Source organism: Microtus oregoni, unplaced genomic scaffold (assembly GCF_018167655.1).
Source record: "Microtus oregoni isolate MIOR12 unplaced genomic scaffold, Mior012 000053F_ref0000044, whole genome shotgun sequence".
Taxonomy (NCBI): Eukaryota; Metazoa; Chordata; class Mammalia; order Rodentia; family Cricetidae; genus Microtus; species Microtus oregoni.
The window spans coordinates 11,815,247-11,837,303 of record NW_024543829.1 but is presented as its reverse complement, the minus strand read 5'-3'; the positions used below and the strand labels follow the sequence as shown (position 1 = coordinate 11,837,303).

The 22,057-nt window shown below is 43.1% G+C and overlaps 1 protein-coding gene across 2 annotated transcripts in view; it reads right to left on the bottom strand.

Moving 5' to 3' along the window:
• Nucleotides 1-5,977: 5,977 nt before the first annotated feature.
• The window catches only part of Stk3 (serine/threonine kinase 3), a 205,671-nt gene continuing 189,591 nt past the window's right edge, over nucleotides 5,978-22,057 (bottom strand). For both annotated transcript variants that reach the window (XM_041637754.1, XM_041637753.1), the window contains one exon: nucleotides 5,978-7,083. In XM_041637754.1, coding sequence (XP_041493688.1) covers nucleotides 6,925-7,083 — 159 coding nt within the window. In that variant the 3' untranslated portion in view covers nucleotides 5,978-6,924. The remainder of the gene's footprint in view (nucleotides 7,084-22,057) is intronic.

The following is a 22,057-nucleotide window of genomic DNA, read 5'->3' as shown; positions in this document are numbered from 1 at the left end:
TGGGGTTTGGTGCTACTTTGAAAGTCTTTGCTTAGGCTGTCATTTGTATTTGCCTGAAAAGAGTATTTCCTTTCACCTTCCTCTTTTAGTTTTTATAGCCTTCTATTTCTATTAATATTAAATGGGTTATAAATAGAAGTGTAAAAGGGAAATAGAGGCTTGAAACATAGGGAGGGGTTAGAAGTGTTTGCCTAGAAGTCATAGGTTCAACTCTTAATACTAAAAATACTATCTGTCTGTCATCTATCTATCTATCTATCTATCTATCTATCTATCTATCTATCTATCATCTATGTATTTATCATCTATGTATCTATCTACCTATCATCTATGTATCTATCATCTATGTATGTATCTATCATCTATCTATCTATCATCTATGTATTTATCATCTATGTATATATCTATCACCTATGTATCTGTCTATCATCTATGTATGTATCTATCATCTATGTATCTCTGTATCTATCTTCTATCTATCTATCTATCTATCTATCTATCTATCTATCTATCTATAATCTATTATCTATGTATCTCTGTATCTATATCATCTATCTATCTATCATCTATGTATTTATCATCTATATACATATATCTATCACCTATGTATGTCTATCATCTATGTATGTATCTACCATCTATGTATCTCTGTATCTATCTATTACCTATCTATCTATCTATCTATTATCTATGTATCTCTGTATCTATCTACCTACCTACTTGACCCCTCAGCTGGACTAAGCTCAAGGAATCTGCCTCATCACCAACCTGAGTAAGTTCTTGTATAATTGTGATGTGGGCAGGTGACAAGGACAAGAGGTGTGAGGGCCAAGGGTACTATGGTGTTCCTTCCAGAAAAGGAAACCCAGGAGTTACCTGTCTCTGGTATCTCACACCCCAGCATTTTCCTTTGCCAGATGCCGTGTGCTCACACAAAGAACCAGCAATATTTCAGGTCCAGGACCTGAACAAATCACCAAATACTGTATTTGATGCTCTCAAGAATCCTATAAAAATATGAAGATTACACACACCATAGAACCAAATCCTTCTAAGTATAAAAAAGCCCATGCTTCCAGATATTTCTCTTAAAAAGTATTTTTTTTGTTTTCATAAATATTCCGTAAATATAATCAGGGAAATGTAGCCATGCAGATCATAGGATCCTATGAGGCCCTCAAGATATAAAGCTGCGCTTGAGCTTCCTAGAGCTGAAGTAAACTCAGAGCCAATCGATTGCATGCGTCGTCTCTGCAAGGGCCCAAGGATGCCAGGACTTTTAGGGGCACAGCTGAGAACTTTCCAGATAGGTCTTCACAACCACCTCCCAGGCTGCTGAAGCTGCCTCTGCAGTAATCCCTGCAACAGAAAACTAGTTCTAGAGCGTATGGGCTGTAAGCTTAGCGGAGACAACAGCTCACAGCTTTTCCTCATATAAACTCGTACCCAGGAGAAGAGTCAGCTCTTCAGGGAAGGCTTTCTTGCGTTCTAGAAGAGTCAAATTCATCTTGGAAAACAACACATTTGGTTTTCAATGAACAGACTCCACTTTTTGTTCCTACAAAACGAGGCATGAAAATGAACCCAAAAAGGGTTGGAAGTTGACTCTAAGCTAATATCCATTTATATTATGCCAGGGACTTTGCTAAACATTTTACAGATACTGGAAGATTTGCTCACTGAAATAGTTGCATTATTATAAACTTATTTCTTTTTGAGATTTTTATTTTATGTGCACAGATGTTTTGCCAGCATGTGTATACACCACAAGTGTTTAGTGCTCACGGAAGCCATGGAAGCTCTCGGAGGTTTTGGCTACTGTTGATTGGAATTAGACTACCATGTGGAGTTAACCACCATGTGGGTGCTGGGAATTGAACCTGGGTCCTCTGGAAGAGCAGCACATGCCCTTAGCCACCGAGCCTTCTCTCTGGCTACAAATGCATTTGAACACTAAGTGGTGGAGTGGCTGCTTTTGCCTAGAAAAACAAAGGGAGAACTGGGATTCGAACCCAGAACATTTAACATCTCATACCAGGAAGGGATGGATGAAGTCAAGTGTCTGTGTGGATGTGGAAAAAGGGAAACTGGACTCAGTCCTTGGGGCCCAAGTCACCCTTAGACACACCATGCCGCGTGCGGCACCCCCATGTCTGTGCTCTGTGCGCTGGCACTCAGTTCGTGAGCTTCGGGCAAGGGGGCTGGAGGTTAAAATACACAGACACACACAGACAGAGAGACAGCGACACGGGTCATCCTTGAATTCCCCAAGAATGCCCCCTTTATTGTGTTCAGGGGCAGATTATATAGAGATAGCCATGCCCCAGCCAAACCCACCAGAAACCACTCTCCTGCCATCAGGAACTCCTGAAGGTCTCGTGCTCAGAGCAGCTGTAGGCACTCAGATCAGGGGATTACAAGAAATTCAGGATCTGGGGTCTCATTGCTCCCAACAACACCAGAGTCCCCAGCTAAGATACAAGAGTTCATTTTACTACCTTAATGCTTCTCAAAAGTGCTGCCAAAGGAAAGCTGGCAAGGGGACACACTGCGGCTTACAAAACAGCATAGCAAGCAAGGAAACAGACTCAAGCTGCATCCCAGTAACTGAAAGATGTCTTCTTTGTAGCACATCTGTGAAGCTTGGTACCCACAATCCCACTCCCCATAGAGAAAGGATGCCATTTAGAAAATGTAGAGTCTACTACAAACGGTTAATGATCAGCTCACACGGATCCTAAGTTTTAAGGCTTGGTGACAGCGTCAACACTCTAGAGCCAGGTACACGGGGTGGTCCAGTGAGAAGGCAGCTTGGAGGTGACCATGGAACCTTAAGAGCCCACACTGGTATTAATCAGCCATGACTTCGCTGAATCTCTCCACATTTCTTCCAGTCTTCCTTTGCGTTTTCAATATACATCTTGTTGTGAAGCGCTGAGCTAATCCATCAGGATAGGTCTCAATAGAGCTCAAACATGGCTGACATCTGGTTCCTGTAGAGACAACCCATTGCATCTAACACCCAGCCCTTCTCACCCAGCACTCTGAGAAGCACCATGGGGACACAGGGTCAATAAATGTCTCTGCTTTGAAAAACTTTACAACCCAAAGTGAAGGTGAAGGAAATAATTATGGTAAGAAAGCAATAAAGAAAGATGAGGTCACAGACGTCAGCTGAGTCATGCTGTTCCGGAACACCAGGAAGCCAAGTTCTGTCCACTTGGTGGTCATTATTCTGTGAGCAGAGACTTGGGGAGTTTAATCGAGTGGTCAGGGGAGTGGTGGGGAGCAGGGTTGTGTGACATGGCCCACATGAGAGGAAAACAAACAGCAATGTCTTTTCAAGGCCGAGGGAAGAAATGAGTTGGCCCTGTGGCTTTTCTTGTAGTCTTTGTGATGAAGAAAGCAACCAGGAAAGGGAGGGCTGAAGTCAAGTGTTGGTGCGAAAAAAGGGAACGCGGATGGATCAGTCCTTGGGGGCTTAAGACACCTTAGACACACCAGAGTCTCCAGCTAGGATATATGAGTCCCTTGGGTCCAGGTTCCATCACATCAAAGGGCAAAGAAACACAATACTCAATGGACCCAATTTCTTGTCTCCTGTGCCAAAAAAGGAGCATTCTAATGAAATATCTAATTAAGTGCCTATGCCTAATGGTGACGGTTCAGCAATTCCAAGTAGTTAAAGAATTCTATTTAGAACAGCAGTATTTTTAGATTTTAATCATTAATCTTTGATGTTAAAATAGGAAAGAAACAAAAATAGCATCTCTATTGAATATAAATGTGTCAGTAATTTGGGAAGACTTCCTGTGACAAGTTAAAAACATCCACTAACGTATTATACAATGTTTGTTGAGAAGTGACATACCTGCCATGGCTTCAAACCCTGGGATGTGACTTGGTAAATGAGCAGAAGAGATACAAAACCATACAGGTGACACTGTCCAGCACAGCGTCAAACACTGTAAGGGTCCCAACTGACAGGTGTCGTGCTTCTGAAACCCACTAAGTCTCTTTTCTTCTCCAGTTTCCATGAGTTACAGCTATCGCTCGTATTTTGAACACAGACCTGTTCATGCTGACATAGGCTGCGATCGCTGTAACTGTGCAGCATCTCGGTTCATTAAATCAAGCACAGGGCGCTCTGCTCACCGTCCAGGACAAAGCCAGCTTCTCCTGGGATGAGGCTCATTAGCCCTGCTCACGCACAGTGCCTGCTAAAGGGTGCCTGTGCAGACAGGATGCTTACTTATTTTTGGAAGTTCTCAGCAGGGAGGGCCGAATAAAAGGTTTCTTCTTAAACTCAGAAATAGCTAGGTAATTTCTTCTCCTGGGCGCCGTGATTCATTGGGCTCAACCAGATTTAAAGGTCTCTCTCACGGCTCATGATTGAGCAACACTGCGTTTGCTGCAGGACGGGGAGGCGAGGGCCAGGGAGGGAGAAGACGTAAACTTTAGGATAGATTATGCTCAAATGTTCTGACTCATTTAACACAGCTCCAGAGTAAAATGATATTCATTGCTCTTGATTCTTAAAATGTGTATGAGCCATGTGTGCTGCGCACACCTCTGGTCCCAGCACTGGGGAAGCAGAGGCAGGTGGATCTCTGTGAGTGCAAGATGGTTCTGGTCTACAGAGCGAGTTCCAGGTCAATCAGGGATATGTAGAGAAACCTTGTCTCAAAGCAAAGCAAAACAAAACGTGTGTGTATGTGTGTGTTTGTGTAAACAGTTGCAGATATAGTAACAGGGTGTAAAAGTATTATAAAGCAATCAGACCAAGGCATTACAGAAAGGGAGCCCTTGTCCTGACTCAGGTATCTCAGGAAGTCCAAGTGGCTAACAGCCTCATTTAGTCAGGTGGGCAGAAATCATCTTCGTTAGTTTCTGTCATCTCAAGTAGGTGTTTTTGCTTGGATGGTGGAAGTTAGTCTTTCGATGCCATCAGGGTTCAGTGGGTGACAGGAGAGACCATTAAGAAAGGGAACCTGGGGGGCTGGAGAGATGGCTCAGAGGTTAAGAGCATTGCCTGCTCTTCCAAAGGTCCTGAGTTCAATTCCCAGCAACCACATGGTGGCTCACAACCATCTGTAATGAGGTCTGGTGCCCTCTTCTGGCCTTCAGACATACACACAGAATATTGTATACATAATAAATAAATAAATATTTTTAAAAAAAAAAGAAAGAAAGGGAACCTGGATACTGTCTGAGCTGATGAACATGGCTGACTGTCCCAAATGGTCGCCTACAAAGAGGAGTGGGATCAGTGAAAACATGCCTTGCTATGTATTATATAAACTGGGGTGAGCAAAGGAAGTCTTGTTAGTTTTAGCCATCTTATTTTCAGTTTTATAATTCACATACAATATACTATAAGGATCCAACAGAACAAAAACAATTGTCACTTCAAGGCAAGATCTTGAGCACAATGCCGCTTAAAAACATGTGGAAGCTTTCTGAGGTGACCTGCCCTCTGTGGTCAGTGTCGGGGACACCTCCTGCACTCACTGAAGCTGTTGCTGTGACGTGAGTGTGACGTTTGCCAGGGCTCCTTGCCCTGTGGCAAGCACACCTGTAACCATTGTGTCCGTGGGGGCTGAGAGCAGGGGAGCGTCCTGCCAGCGAACGGTGGGTCTTGGGTCTGAGAGGAATAACCTGAGCTACATCTTTATGTAGTTTTGCTGAAGTTTCAGGGTCACCCCTCATCAGCCATGCAACCTGACCTGCTAACGGAGTCCAGGCCATGAGCTTAAAAAAGAAAAAAAAAAGATGAAGTGTGCCAGGTGGCACCGTGGAATTTATTTGTCTTCATGATGTACACGCATAATTAATACATAAAACAACACACACTCGAAATGGCCATGGGTAGTGCAGAGAAGGACTGGTCCCCGTTCAATTACACAAATGCTTACTCCACTCAGAAACGAGTCTCCTAGCTTAAGTCTGCTTTTCCCCCCAGGCCCCAAGGACACAGTTTAGTACAAACATTTTTACTGTTTTGTTATCGTCAGATACATGATGCTCATCAATCCAGGAAATAAATGAAATCAACAAAAAGTCCTGTGACAAAAGCATATTTTCACAGAATAATCTGATGAGATTACTGTGCACCAATACAGCAAACAATTGTATTGCTTTCTTGGGTTTCATTTCTTTATAAGTATTTCCCACACCTCTGTGTGTGTTTGTGTGTGTGTGTGTGTGTGCAAGGATTCATTGATTTCTTTGGTTTTACAGGGTACAATTCTGTATGACACACACACACACACACACACACATATAGCCTTATTTATACCAATATTAAAGTCAAGAATTAATATTTAAGAAGGGAGAAATGAAATTATTCTTCAATATAAAAATGTCTGGTCCATTTGGACATTATTGCTCTTGCTGCTTTGTTTTTACTGGAGATGAAGGAACTCACCCAGAGCTCCCTGCTTTTGTACAATTTAGTTGTGTGTTTGTATCTGTCAGTGTGTTTGGACATCCACCAAAACTATCCTGATCTTGTCTTTAAAAAACAAAAAGTGAAACCGCATAAATAAATAAGTCTACCTAAGGGGTACAATAAATAGGCTTCTCCACAGGAATAAAGAGGATTGTAACATAAAGCCCTCCAGTGCTGTGCGATTAAGCAACAGTTTTGGATTTCCAAAGTCTCCAAATATAGCTTTAAATTTGGTTGGTTTGGTTGCTGTGGAACAGCTGGCAGAAAGAGCACACTTCTATCGTTCTCATCCTTTCACAATGAAGTCAGAGTGGATACAACTGCACAGTTTGCCTTTGGAATTTATCTAGGTGTACCATCATTAGTTTTTGACTTTTGCAAAATTGTAGAACATACATTTTAGGGATTAAAAAGTAGTGCAATCCCTTCCCTTCTGTGGCTTGGTCTCTGGTCATGCTGGGCAGAGGGAGTCGTTAGAAATTCTGCTGTCTCCTCTTCTTCGCATCCATGGCATCCAGGATGGGTTGCCTCTTCGCACTGTATCTTTGATGCAGTTCTTCTATCTCCCGTTCCATCATGGGATCCAGTGCTTTTAGACGCATCTGTAGTTCTTCTAAACTTAGATTTTTTAACTAAATGCAGAAAAAAGAAATTAATACTGTAAAATAATCTAAAATATATTAGAAGTCTAATGAGTTTTAAAATAGATATTTCAGAAAATTCATTACACCACCTTAGAAGCATGGTCAACAATTAAAGCATGAATTATTTCCCTGAAGAAGCCACAAGCTACACCTTGCAGAAACGTCAAGTAATCCACAGCAGAGCGACCAATGCCTGCACTGTTATAGAGGACTGAATGATAAAAAGGAAGATGAAGAAACCGTTTGAAAAGTCCCAGAGACCAATGTGCCATTTTCAACAGCAGCTGTTGGGGTGATGGGTGCTGGGGAAAGCCAACACCGACAGGACAAGAATCGGGACAGACCAGAAACAGGCTCAGTCAATAGTTTTACCCTTTATTTTACCAAATGCCGAAAATGTCACCTCTTAAACAGAGTTACATTATCTAGAATATTTTTACCCCGAGTGGTGTTTTGATAAAATAGTATTGTGATTCAAACAAACAAAAATGCTGGTTCAAACTGCACTGTGTAAGTTCTGCTCTGGGTGTGGCCAACTTGAGAATGAACCGGCCATGAGATTTTACCGGGTACACTACAGTTTGGCCATGTTGGCTTTAGGGGACAGCAGCACAGTCCTTACTGCTTTTCATTGTGACCTCAGGAAAGATCACCTGTTCTGCTATATAAAAGGACCTACAGCACTCCGGTGCCTAACTGTATTTGTCTGTTTGTTGAAACAGGAAGCTATGGGTCATCTCCTGAAAAGCACAGTCAGACATCATCAGGGCTACAGGCTGCCCTGTACCACACTCACACAGTCAGACGTCGTCAGGGCTACAGGCTGCTCTGTACCACACTCACACAGTCAGACGTCATCAGGGCTACAGGCTGCTCTGTACCACACTCACACAGTCGGACGTCGTCAGGGCTACAGGCTGCCCTGTACCACACACTCATTCACACAGTCATAAACCCCAAACTGGCCCTGTAAGTGTGTAAGGGCACTTGCTTCAAGTCTGAGGTATAAGTTCAATTCCTTGAATGAACATGGTGGGAGGAGAAAACCAAATCTTTTGTATCTCTTTGACTCCCACATAGGTGCTGAGCAAGCATATGCTTTCCTACTCCCGAATAATGTAAAACTCCTAAAACCATGCCCTTCCTGATTACGCTAGGAATAGGGTTAGGTTTTAACAAAGAAGAGAGACCCCTGTTAAACACGATTCCAGATTGCTATGAAGTCCAAGGCATGCAGGGAGCAGACTCCCACGGAGTCAGGCCACACTGGTCCTGACAGAGAAAGCATCTCAGCAGTCTGAGCCCCATGAAAAAGAAGGCTCTGCCTGCCTCAAGTGAGGCTGCATGGTGGGGAGCAGGGGGTGAGGACAGGCAGCTGCGGGTGCCTGAAAACCAGGCAAAGCCAGCCTGAACTTCGGGAAGCCGATATCCTGGAGCAGACACATTATACGAGCACAAAGACTTAGTTTGAAAATGACGAAAGCTGAAGCTCGGTTTTTCTTGTTTTAAAGAAGCTAACTCCTAGTTGTTTATGAGTCAAAGCTAGAAAAAAATCTCGCTGCTTAGTCACCGAAACAGGAGGCTGGGGTAGCATTTCGCACCGATCCTCCAGTTTACTCACCATACCTGGCCCCAAGTGACTCCTGCTTCCCCAAATCAAACTTACTCTCAGCTAAAAAAAGGTTCTGAGGGTACCGCGAATGAGTCACAGGAGACAGCTCCAAAAATACACCGGGAGGAACACTGCTGTGGGAGGATGCTCAGCTGAAGCCGAGCAGCCGCCCTGGGGTGGGCACCACCGGCCATGGGAAACCAGCCCCGCTGGGCTGCGCTGGATAGCACAAAACAACCTCCCTGGCTTTATTGCTTTTTATTTTATTTTTTTAAAGGAAGAGTCTTTCTGTCAGTCCCAACTTTACCTTGTATATGTTAGGCTAGCCTCAAGTTCAAGGTTCTCCTGCCTCAGGCTCCTAAATACCCAGCGGACCCAGCTTTTAAACTCTGCTATAATGCACACTTGCATACAGTTTCCCCATTAATTACACATTTCTTCCCTGCTTGGTTCTGTTCAAATCACGGTGGGGGTAAGACATATGCACAAGGAAGCTAAAAACTCTCTGAACCATACAAACATGTAACACTGCTGTGTGAGCCCAGCATGGACAGGGACCCGCATCTCTGAAGACAGATGTTCCCAGGAACATAAGAACAGACAGGAGGACCAATGGAACCGAATAGAAGACCCAAATATCAATCCACACATCTTCGAACGCCTGATCTTTGATAAAGAAGCAAAAAATATCAAATGGAAAAAAGAAAGCATATTTAACAAGTGGTGCTGGCATAACTGGATATCAACATGTAGAAGAATGAAAATAGACCCATATCTATCACCATACATAAAACTCAAGTCCAAATGGATCAAAGACCTCAACATAAAGCCAGGCACACTGAACCTGAAGAGGAAGTGGGAAGTACACTTGAACACATTGGCACAGGGAACCACTTCCTAAATATAACCCCAGCAGTACAGACACTGAGAGAAACAATTAATAAATAGGACCTCCTGAAACTGAAAAGTTTCTGTAAAGCCAAGGACATGGTCAACAAGACAAAACAACAGCCTATAGAATGGGAAAAGATCTTCACTAACCCCACATCAGACAGAGGTCTGATCTCCAAAATATATGAAGAACTCAAAAAATTGGACACCAAAAGATCACATAATCCAATAAAAAAAAATGGAGTACAGACCTAAACAAAGATCTCTCAACACAGGAATCTAAAATGGCTGAAAGACACTTAAGGAAATGTTCAACATCCTTAGTCATCAGAGAAATGCAAATCAAAACAACTCTGAGATTCCATCTTCCACCTATAAGAACAGCCAAGATCAAAAACACTAACGGCAACTTATGCTGGAGAGGTTGTGGGGAAAAGGGAACACTTCTGCAGTGCTGGTGGGAATGCAAGCTAGTACAGTCCCTTTGGATATCAGTATGGCGATTTCTCATAAAATTAGGAAACAACCTTCCTCAAGACCCAATAATACCACTTTTGGGTATATATCCAAAGGATGCTCAATCGTGCTACAAGGACATGTGCTCAACCATGTTCATAGCAGCTTTGTTTGTCATAGCCAGAACCTGGAAACAACCTAAATGTCCCTGGATCGAAGAATGGATTCGAAAAATGTGGTACATTTACACAAAGGAGTACTATACAACAGAAAAAATAATGACATCTTGAATTTTGCAGGAAAATGGATGGAGCTAGAAAACATTATTTTGATACAGAAAGACAATTATCACATGTACTCACTCATAGGTGGTTTTTAAATATAAAGCAAAGAAAGCCAGCCTACAAACCACAATCCCAGAGAACCTAGACAACAATGAGGACACTAAGAGAGACATACATAGATATAATCTACATGGGAAGCAGAAAGTAGAAAAAGACAAGATTTCCTGAGTAATTTGGGAGCATGGGGACCTCGGGGGAAGGTTGAAGGGGGAAGGGGAGAGACAGGGAGGGAAGTAGAGAAAAATGTAGAGCTCAATAAATATCAATAAAAAGAATTAAAAAAAAATGTGACATTGTTCTGTAAATGAGCATGGACGTGGATTCACATCTCTGAAGACAGACGTACCCAGAACATCTATGGAGTCAATTCTACCTCAGTGATTCACGTCTCTGAAGACAGAGGTACCCAGAACGTCTATGGAGTCCATTCTACTTCAGTGTTCTCTTTAAACAAAGACTTATTTTTATTATTTTAAATTATGTATCTGTATGTGACTATGTGCACTGAATTCCTATGCCCTTGGAGGTCAGGGACATCAGAGTGCCCTCGAGCTAGTTCCTGGCAGTTGTGAGAACCTCACAGAGGCCCTGGGAACTGAACTCAAGCCCTCCGCAAGAGCGGCAAGTGTGCCTAACTGCCCAGTCAGCTCCCCAGCCACACACCAGCGTTCTTCTAGTTCAGTACACGCCAATCATTCTCATCTCTGAAGTTTTACACCACACAATTTAAACAACAGAATTTGGTATTTGATTCCAGAAAGTGTTTTCTAATTAAGTTATGACCGAGTTTCACAGTCGTACTCCAGATAGTCTAATCCTTTTTCCATTATAAGACCGTACACTTTCAGAACCTCCTGGCTCACTGCTGAAAACCACGACGTGCAAGTGAGTAGTAGTAAGAGCACAGGGCTTGGAGGGATTGGTCACCTCAGGCCAGTGTAGCAGCCCGTCATGGAAAGCAAGCAGCTACCCCAACTTTAAAATCTCTGACATTAAGACTCTACTGTGGATGTCTTGTCCTTCCTTTACTGGGGCAAATCGCCAGCAGTTAGTAAATGCTAAATTATGACAAGGGTTTGAATTCAAGGAAAGAAGAAAAAGTCTCTTTTAACAGATTTTATGCTTCCAATGTATACAATTTATGAATGTGTACGAATTATGAGCAGGCCTGTGGTAGCACTGCCAAGGAACTAGTGGTCCACTGTAACGTAAATTAACAAGCACCTAAACAGTCTTTGTTCCAGTGATGCAAGTTGTCTCACTTGGAACAGGGCGTTTTATAGACGCACGGCTTCTGGAGTGGAGGTATAGGGTCTCAAAGAACCTTCCCTCGATGACAAGTTCTCATTATCAACACATGAAAAATATCTATATCACTAATCTGTGCTACATAATAGCTTTCTCCTTCAGAAATCTTCGTCCGAAAGCCACCTCTCACTTCTTTTCCTGCTACCACAGGGTATACTTATGCCTACATCAGGCCCACAGATCTACTGAGAGCTAGAGACTGTATTAAATAACTTACAACGCACTACCCTAGAGCAGGCTGATGAAAGCCTGACATAAGAAGACGGGGCGTGGGTGGGGTAAGGTGCATCCTGTTCATTTTGACTGTTTGTTTTAGGTCTGAGCTTTGGACTGGAGCCTTGTACGGCTGGGGTTATTGAGAACAACTTCTGCATAATGAACAGCTAGCTATGTCCTCAGGTTAGGCTGTGGGGAACTTCAGAGACTCCTTTATTAAAACAGTTATTCAGACTTCCTGTACACCATGCACTACGGACAAAGACATGAATAAAAGGCTGTTCACAAGCTTGCAACTTAGCTGGCAAGGAGGGACCACACAGAGAGCTCACTGGCGCGCGAGAAAGCTGGAAACGGTAGCAGGGCCGTGCACACAATGCGCACATGTGCCTCCTCTTTGGAGGGGCTGAGCAGGCTGTGGAGAGTTAAGAAGAGAAACAAAAGACGAGATGAGAGAGGAGGGGGGAGGCAAAAACGGATGGCTATGTTTCTTAAGGGTAACTATAAAACTTCCACAACATGAAATGTTGTGGAAATGATCATGAAATTTAGAGAAATTTCTTAAATAGCAAATCGATTATCATGGAGGGAAAGCTAGAAGACCCACCCACCATCAGCATTTAGTGGTCCACTGAGAATCTGGGGATGAAAGAGCAGAGCGGGAGAGGATGGGGAGAGAGGTACTGAGAACTGGCAGGTGTCTTTGTTGACTGGCTGGGAGCACAGGTAATCAGCTGCGTTTGGTATCAGCAATAAAGGCAGGGAAGTGACTTTAGCCTCAGTGAGTTAGAGGTGGAAAGAAGGCATCGAGGTGGAATCACCAGAGAGAAACTGTTCTTTCAGGGCTTGGGACACAGACTTCAGGAATCAGCAGCATTTAAGACAGAACTGAAGCCTACGATGGAGGAAGTTATATGGGAAAAAGGATTCTCTCCTGATCATATGATCTGTAGACGGTCTTGACACTAAAGAGTACCCACACCTTGGTGCAGCCAGAGGCTTTGTCAGTCAGCTTTCTGTCACTGTGACAAAACCCAAGACAGACAACTTAAGGGAGGTGCACGGGTTTCGAGCCTGTGGTTCCTGGTCACTGAGCTCACGGGTTTAGAGCCTGTGATTCCCAGCAGGTGGGTCCTGTGTTTCTGGACTTGTGGTTATACAGAACAGAATGGTGGGGGGCACTGTGAAGGAAAGCTGCTCACTTCACTGTAGACCAAGCACAAAGTGACACAGGAGATCACACAAGAGAGACCCTTCAAAACACACCTGCTGTGATCTCCTTCCTCCAACAAATCCTGCCTCCTAACAGCCCATTACCTATAACTTAATCAATCAGGGGTGTAGTCGACTATTGCCAAGTTGAGGCGCAGAGGGCCTGCCAAAGGAGTAGCTCAGCTGCGGAGGGGTTTTGGAAAAAAACAAAACCAAACTGCTTAGTAGGTGAAATCAAGCCAGGTGGGCAGGGGTGGAGTTTCTGGGCCCGAGGACTTGGGATCCAGGTTGGGCACCAGATGTAGTCTATTACAATGAAGTAGTCCCACTACTGGCTCAGAATGGAGTATAGTAAAGGGTTCTTTATTTAGGGGTAGACTCACAGATCAGCAGTCTGCTGGATGAGAGGGGAATAGGAACCAAATCCACAAATCCAGCAGCCAGGGGGCTTGCCCACACCCCTACCTCTTCATAGTACTCAAGACCACGCCCAAAGTGGGCCACCATCTCAAAGGCCATTTGCTGAAGAAGTTCCCAGAGCATGGGGCAAGATATAAAAATAACAACAAAGTGAGACTAATTTCTGAAATCAGGTAAATTAAATTGCATGAACCTGGGAGAAACAAATTTTGGTATTCTGGTATTTGCTTCTGTGTTGCTGCAACTTGTGGTCCTCCCATTCTACCATATTGGTAACTGGCACTCAGCTACCGTACTGTTAAGTCTGTGGGAGAAAATCCCAAACTTATCTCTTTACTTCTCCCTCCCTCCCCCAAGCATGCCTCTCTCTGAAGCAAGCTCACGTATAGGACTTTTCTCCTGCCTGGCCTTGAAGGAAACAAAAAGTCCACAAACCAGTTATAACCATTTAATTTTGGTAAGGGGATTATCCAGCACAGTATCAAGGTATGTATTTCTGACCTGTTAGATCTCAAATATTTAAAGTAACATTTTGTGCTTCTCATTAAAAAACTGAAAGATTTTCTTGGGTGGTTTGACAATGGGGACAAACAAGAAGGCAGAAGAGTGGAAAGAGGCTCACGGCTTTCATTAAAGGGTAAATACTTTCATCCCACAAGTGTGTAAGGATCTGAAACGAAATTTCATGGGATATTGGGTTATGTTTCCACGTAGGCCTACAGGGAAGTTAGTGTCATGACAACATGGCTACTAAGAAATTCCCAGGGTCTCTAAGCCAGCCAAGCTGAACCATGCAGGGAACGTCTACAGAGACGGAGAACCCGTGTAGACATTTGAAATGAGTAAAGAGAACCACTGGGAGAGACAGAACTGTCCTTTTCCTAGGCTTCAGGTTAGCTTGCTAGTTTGTTTCTGTTTTAAATAAGACTTTCAGGAAAAGCCCATGACTTTTGACAACAACAGACAGAAGGGCACATAGGTATCTGCTCATTAAATAAAAACGTCAGTACTTCGTAAATCAGCAGTACAAACAACTCCGTGATGTAAAAGTGGAGATGAAAAATAAGGTTAAGAAAAAATGGGGGGGGGATACAAAAAGAGAAAAAGGAACATAAACTTAAGTCACCCTACTGATAATTCTGCAGTCTAAACTGTCAGCAATTAGGGTTATTCCTGGGCATGAGAAAACCTGAACATTGTTATAACTGCTGACAGGAAGCATCGGCAGATCTTTAAGTTACACACTTATTTTACTCTCCAAACTAAAATATTGCATCTAAATAGCAAGACTGAATTACTTCCTAAAATAATTTTAACCATCTTAGAAAAATCCTTGGATTTTTTTATATTATGTTTATCAAACATATTTTTAATTACTGGAAATATTCTTAAAAGTCTTAAAAAACAAGCAACAGATACAAAGAATATAAAGATTTTAAAAACGTTTATTCATTTACTTATTTTGCATATGCCTGAGTGTGTGGAGGTCAGAGGACAACGTGCGGGAATTGGTTCCCTCTTTCTAACATTCTGGTCCTGGGTCTGAACTCAGGCTGTCAGGTTTGGTGTCGGGTGGCACGGGTCTTTACCACTGAGCCACCTTGCTAGCTCAATTACAAGGTTTTCAAGTGTATAAATGTGGTAACATTTCAAGCTTAATGGGTTTACGAGTTGTTGGCATAATCAATATGTCAGAATAAACGAGACACCACTACAATGAAGCAAACAGTCTTGCATGTAAATAAATGTTAACACGTTTAGTCAATAGTCCATCAAGAAAATACTGTACAAGGTTTATTGTGTTTACTGGGAAAACAAACTCTTCCTAGCAACTGTTTAAACAAATCTCACAGATGCTGCAGACATTATTAGTGGCCTGTGATTAAAAAAACATGGGCTGCTAATACTGTACCCTGACTCATCTATTTTCCCATCTGCTAGCAATTCTACCGATATGAACTACCAACAGAATGCCTGACAACAATAATTTCCTACGGTAATTTCAATGCAGGATTGCCTATAGCATTTTGTAAGATTTATCCACTCATGCCTCAGACAGTTCCATCTGAGATGCGGCTCTTACTTCACTGCTGAGAACGGCAATTATTGAGGAAAATGAAACAAACAGGGCTGCAGGGCCCACAAAGCAAGGGCCCCGCCACCCTGTGCTGGGGAGCATCTTGACCAGCACAGAGCAGGCCCGAAGGGAGGCTTATTGGGATATCTTCATCAGTGAAACTCCAGAAGTCATCGTATTCTCCACCCACCTCCAGTGCCCAGTCCTCCTCCTTCCTCCTGTCTTCCCAAGCACTAATTAGCAAAGGGACATTTACCAGAGGCTAACCCAGCCATGAGTGTCTTAGTGTTAGGACTGGTACCTAGGACTTTCTTTTGTAGGTCTTTTTTTTTGTAAGCACAGAAAGCGGCATGTTCTTACACACAAATCTGGCTGCTACAGGAGGCAGCTTTCTTTGACAAGTTGGGGACCCCTGCCAATGGACACTAGTGACAATCCTGCAGCAACAGAAAGTTCTCTTCAGTATGGTGTCATGTATGTGTGTGACATCAAGAAGGTAAACTGTGCAAGGCTGGCAGCTGACCTACTGAGCCCTCTGCCCAGCCCTGAGGAGGGCTGTGAAGGAAACAGAAAGACTGTCTTGGGGAAAATGGGACATTTTGAGCACACTTCATGAATTTCATGGGCAGTGGCACACTCTATTAAATACTCGTTACATTTGTCTGATAAGATACTCATGTTTATAACAAAGACTGTTGCTTTAGACGCATGGCTTCTGCCAAGTATGCTATGAAATGCTAACAATGCCATCACTTAACACTCGTGGGCAAGCAGACATGGAAGGAAGCACAATGGGCCTGGCTCACACTCAGTCACCAAGGGGGACTAATAGAATTTCCTGCTGTAGTGACATCACAATACCTATGACTGTGTAAGTATTTCCATAGCATAAATATGTAAAAATTCACTTAGAAAAATCACTTTCTAATTAAAAACACATACAGCCATAACACACAAATCAGGAAGCTGAGATAGTAATGGATAATTTCTTTTGATAATGTTTTAATCATGAAGCAACACCTAGAAATAACTAGGATCCCAATACACTAGTTATAAAGCATTAAAATCTACGGTTCTTTTAAAACACATCTGTGATTGAGAACACAGATGGCAGCAGTACAGTGGATACCGAGATCAGCACTGTTCCTTGTCACACAAGCCAAGAAAATAAAATTTCCCAGTAAGGAACTATGTTAGCATTTTCCATCTTACGGCATAGTTTGTGGCTACAACAGTACTTAGTTTCCAAGCTATTAACAGACAATGTGGATTCAATTAAAACTCCAAGGAGATACCCAGGCATGGACAGGAGTGCACGAACCCATGCCTAGTGAGTCTAAGGAGTCTTGGGTGACAGTGCCCCCCTGGCTGCTTCTCTAGCGTTTGTCTTGGCACACGTGAGTTCAGACTCCTGTTGTCCACGTACAAACTGGGTGCTGTAATCCCAGCACTGGATTGGGGGGGTGGGACGACAAGGAACGTACAGATGAGCTGATCCCTCGAGCTGATTGGCCAGCCAGTCTAGCCAAATTGGTGAGTTCCAGGTTCAGGGAGAGACCATTAAAGAAGTAAGAGTAACTGAAGACAACGTCCAACATGGACCTCTGGCCTCCAGAAGTATACATACATGTGCATGTGCAACTTACACACGTATGAACTTGTACATTATACCACACACATAAAGAGATGTTCATAAATGCTATCAATTTGAGGTCAAGGGAGGTATAAAATGAGACCAAGGGAACATGAAGTAGCTATTATTGTCTTAGATGTGGTTTTATGAGAGAGGAAAACAGTGTTTGTGCCCTAAATCATCTCAGATAAGTGATACGCATACATCATGCAAAGGGCAAGAAGTGACATGCCAGTGTCATGACAAACGACCATTAGAATAAGCATGCACAGCAGGTTTCACGCGTAGACCACTGCAGTAAATGAACAGGCTGCAAAGACTTTACGGGTTGTCAATGAAAAAAGTGTGAGAAGAGCAACACTTCAACATTCTGATCTTAAAAGACCAGTTCACTGCGTAGAGCACAAGGCATTAAGGAATTGGCCTCTAGCACTACTTTGTAAAATAAGTTCCTTCCCAAATGTCCCCAGGGACTGGCAGTACCAGGGCAGTGCCAAGCTGCTGCACTCCCTGAGGGAGTCAGGCTCTGGCTTACCTCTCCTAGAGCCAGACACCTGCTCTCCGAGAGGCTTCACTACTAACCTGACAGCAGAGGCACCGCCTAGCCTAGCTGGGGCTTCACAAATAGTAGCTAATCTCCCTTTACATCTACACACGGGGATGCCAGGAGGCTGTGGTTGAGTGGAAACTTGGGGATCAGAATGTGAGCTCTGGTTTGAATAATACACATTAATATGAAGTAGTTTTACTAGCAAATCTTTACATTTTATTTTACAGGATGAAATTTCAGCCCGCTCTTTAAAAAGTCCATTCTAATAAGGATTAAAGGGGAGAATGCATCTTTAATTACTAAGCAAATGAAAGCCATACTGCTGGTTTACCTCCGGTGGAAAAAATAATAAAATAGCTATGCAACTGTTAAATTCAACGTATTCTTGAGGAACTTTCCATATATTGTTGCAAGTGGCTGATATATTCTGTTGCTCAAAGAATAGCTTATGCAATGGCTAATTATTCTGGAACTATTTTGTATTCTCAGACAATATCACGTTATTCCCGTTCCCAAGACATGAGCAGACCTAGCAGTGGGTACCTGACACCTGGCAGTAGCAGCAGCAGCATCCTTAGCAAGAATACTGCGAAGAACATGCACCTGGCCATCCTCCTGGCCATCCTCGCTCAGAAGAGGCACAAAACCAAAACATCAATTAAATTTGCACAGAAATGATTGTTAGACGGAATCATGTTCCCCAAGCTGGTTCTCCCACACTGCCCTTTGCAGATGTCAGAGTTTTATCCTCTTCTATTAGGGACATCCACATGAGAACTCTTTCAGCTACTGCTCTTCTGAGTAGAGACCCGCATCCCACCAGCCCGACGCCACCAACCACAACAGCCCAGCTGAGGGAGCAAGCATGGCCCTGGCTGTCGCTTCTTCCCACAGATGTTCTGTCTCTCTACAAGGCTGTCATGCCCACACTACGATGCTCAGAAAAGAAAGGACTCTTAAACATGGGAATCTATGGATTTTGTTAACTGCCTTCTAAATTTCCAGTCACCCAAAACTCTTCCTCACTGGTGTCAGTGTCCAGAATGGTGGCAGTGGATTTCCCTTACCCTGGCAAATTTTGGCTCTGAGCATGACTCCTAGAGAGGTAGTGAGTGGGCTTCTTACCCACTTTAGAGAGGGGCTAAGTGGTGAACAGCTGGTAACTATCATGTGAAAGGTCATAAGACCCATTAAGAAAGTAACCATTAGTTGGGCGGTGGTGGCGCACGCCTTTAATCCCAGCACTCGGGAGGCAGAGGCAGGCGGTTCTCTGTGAGTTTGAAGCCAGCCTTGTCTACAGAGTGAGTTCCAGGACAGCCAAGGATACACAGAGAAACCCTGTCTTGAAACATCAAAAGAAGAAAGAAAGAATGTAACCATTAGGAACCAGCAGAAAGGGATAAAAGCGAACACTCCAACTTCAGCTGAACGGCAGTGGCTTCTGAGTAAGCAGCCCTAAGCGGGGCAGGGGTGAAGAGCAGCAGGAAGCTCAGGAGGTACAGACGTTTACGAAAGATAGGACACTTCTGGCTGATCACTGGCCTTGAGAAGTCAGGAAGATGGGCCACTTCCAGATCAATAGTTTGTGGGGGTAAAGAACACAGAGCCAGGAGCTCCATGAACGCTAACAGTGTCCTTTACTCAAGTCCCCTCTCACAAGGACACCACGAGAGCACTAGGTCTTTGGCTACTCAGCACCCTCTGGTGGCCATATTTGGTGCTGCGCATTTTTTACTTTTCAGAGAAGGCCTGCTTTCTTTTCCTTCTTTTCTCCTTCCCTTCCCTTCTTTCTCTTTTTAAAATTTCATTTAGTATTATGTGTTTTAAAAATATTTTCTAGACAAGGAATGAATCACCAACAGCATCGATGGACTGTAAGGCAGGAAACTACGGATGGGTCAATTTGGCAATTGGAGAACAATACGCTATTTTAATACTCTAAAGAGAAAACATTCCACTGAGTGTGCTAAACACTGCACTAAGAAGCCGTGTGAGTGAAAATACCTGGTCAGAATCCAGCTACTTAATAGGAAGTCATGTGAGTGAAAATACCTGGTCAGAATCCAGCTACTTAATTCTTTTCAAGATAACTCTACAAAAATTCTTTCATATGGACCCACATTATTATGACTGTGACATATAACACAAGGGCTACACGTATCATCTGCCTCCCTCTGGCAGACACTGTCTGTTATCGCATGTAAGAGGCAACACTTAGTAACAGAATATCAGCATTTCACAGTTTAGACTTCCAGAGGCGGGAAGAGAAGGCTCACTAGTAAAGATGACTGGCTGCTCTTCCAGAGGTCCTGAGCTCAATTCCCAGCAACCACATGGTGGTTCACAGCCATTTGTAATGAGATCTGGTGCCCTCTTCTGGCACGCAGGCATAACACTGTATACATAATAAATAAATCTTTAAAAACCCAAACAAAACGGATCTACCTGTGTCTTTATTCACATAAAACCCACAGCAAAGACAGAAGTTTAATCGGCCATAATGTCTTTGTACTATTTTAGAACTCGACCAGCATGTCCTATGTACCCTATCAGATGATGATTTACAGATGATATTAATGAAGAGTAGAATGATTAAGTAACTTCCAGAGTAATAACTCAATATCCGCAAATGTTCAATTAGCTTGGTCTACAATCTTTCTGAAGTGGGGACAGGGTCTCACTACATAGTCCAATCTGACCTTGAAATCGCAGCAATCCTCCTGTCTCAACCTTTAACTGCTGGAATTACAGGCATGAGTCACTCATGCCTAGTTAGGACTATAGTTTTAATGCTCTGTTCTATAAAGAATGACTCTTAAAAAATAAACCCAAAGAATTTGACTTATGCTAGAAAATTCAGTTTCACTCTATTTTTGCTTTAACTACAATAAATAATTTTAAATTAGTCACTATTGCTGAACTAGCAAAAACACACATAAGGAGGCAATAAAATCAGAAAGTGAAAACTCTCCGAGTAGGAACAAGTATGTATTATAGAATCCACATTGAGCTGGCAAAACGGTCTACACATTATAAGATTAAATCAATGACCACATAAAGCACTTAACATTTTTATAATTCTTTAATTTTGTAAAGTGCTTTCAAAAGTTTATTATTCTTTTATAATTCCTAGGAGACCATAGGGTGACACAGGCTTTTGCACGACAGAACAAGAACATTCCAAAGACAATGAAAATAAGCCATTGCTTGGCACAAAGGAAGACAGCTCATGACTCTAATCATAACACAAGGCTCCAATTCCTTCTAAGTACGAAGTGATGTCACGTATGAAGCGTGAGCTCCATCCACGTGCTACACTAGTTCCAGCTGGGGCCTAGAGTCTCCCTGGTTACCGACAATTGCCTTGCAGTGGTGTCCTTCAGAGACCTAACGACCTCTCTTCTGTGTACCGTCTAGATCTAGTTTACCTCTTACATCAACAAGAAACACCTTTTAATATCTCCCATTTTAAATAAGCACAGCGAGAAAACTGGGACTGGAGAGAGGTCTGGGAATCTGAGAGTGCTGGCTGAACTTTCGGAGGACTTGGGCTCAACTCTCATCACTCATGTGATGGCTCACAGGTGTCGGTAAATCCCGTTCCAGGGGAATCTCACATGCCCTCTTCTGGGTTTCATGGGCACTGAACATAGTGGTGTGCAGACAGATACACATACAAGCAAAACATTTGTACACTTAATAAAATTGTGAGACTAGACTAGGAGAATTCTGGGAAGAGGAAGGGCAGGGTCAGAGAGCTGCTAGCAAAGGCAGAGAAGCAAGATGAGAATACTGTACTGAGAAAAGGTACCAAGCCACGGGGCTAAACATAGATAAGAATTACTAATTTAAGTGTTAGGGTTAGCGAGTAATAAGCCTGAGCTATTAGTTAAACATTTATAAGTAATATGAGCCTCTACGTAACTTGGGAAGTGGCTACCGGGTATTTGGGAACAGGTGGGCAGAAGAGAACCATCCATCTTTGCATTTCATCTCCTTCCTACTGGTTCCTGTCCCTTCACACTCTATACCCTTCTGTGTTTCTATTTTACTTGACCTGAAAGTTGAAATAACTTATACTATGTCTGTGCCATCTTTCTTAAAAACTCTGGACTCCCAGAATCCTTGCTTGGCCTTTGGCCAACCCTCAGTCTTACTTATTGGCTGCTGTTTCTCAACTCCTTACTGGTGGGACTAATTAAAGTGCCCTGAGCCTTTTACTAGATACTAATTTCCCAGGCAT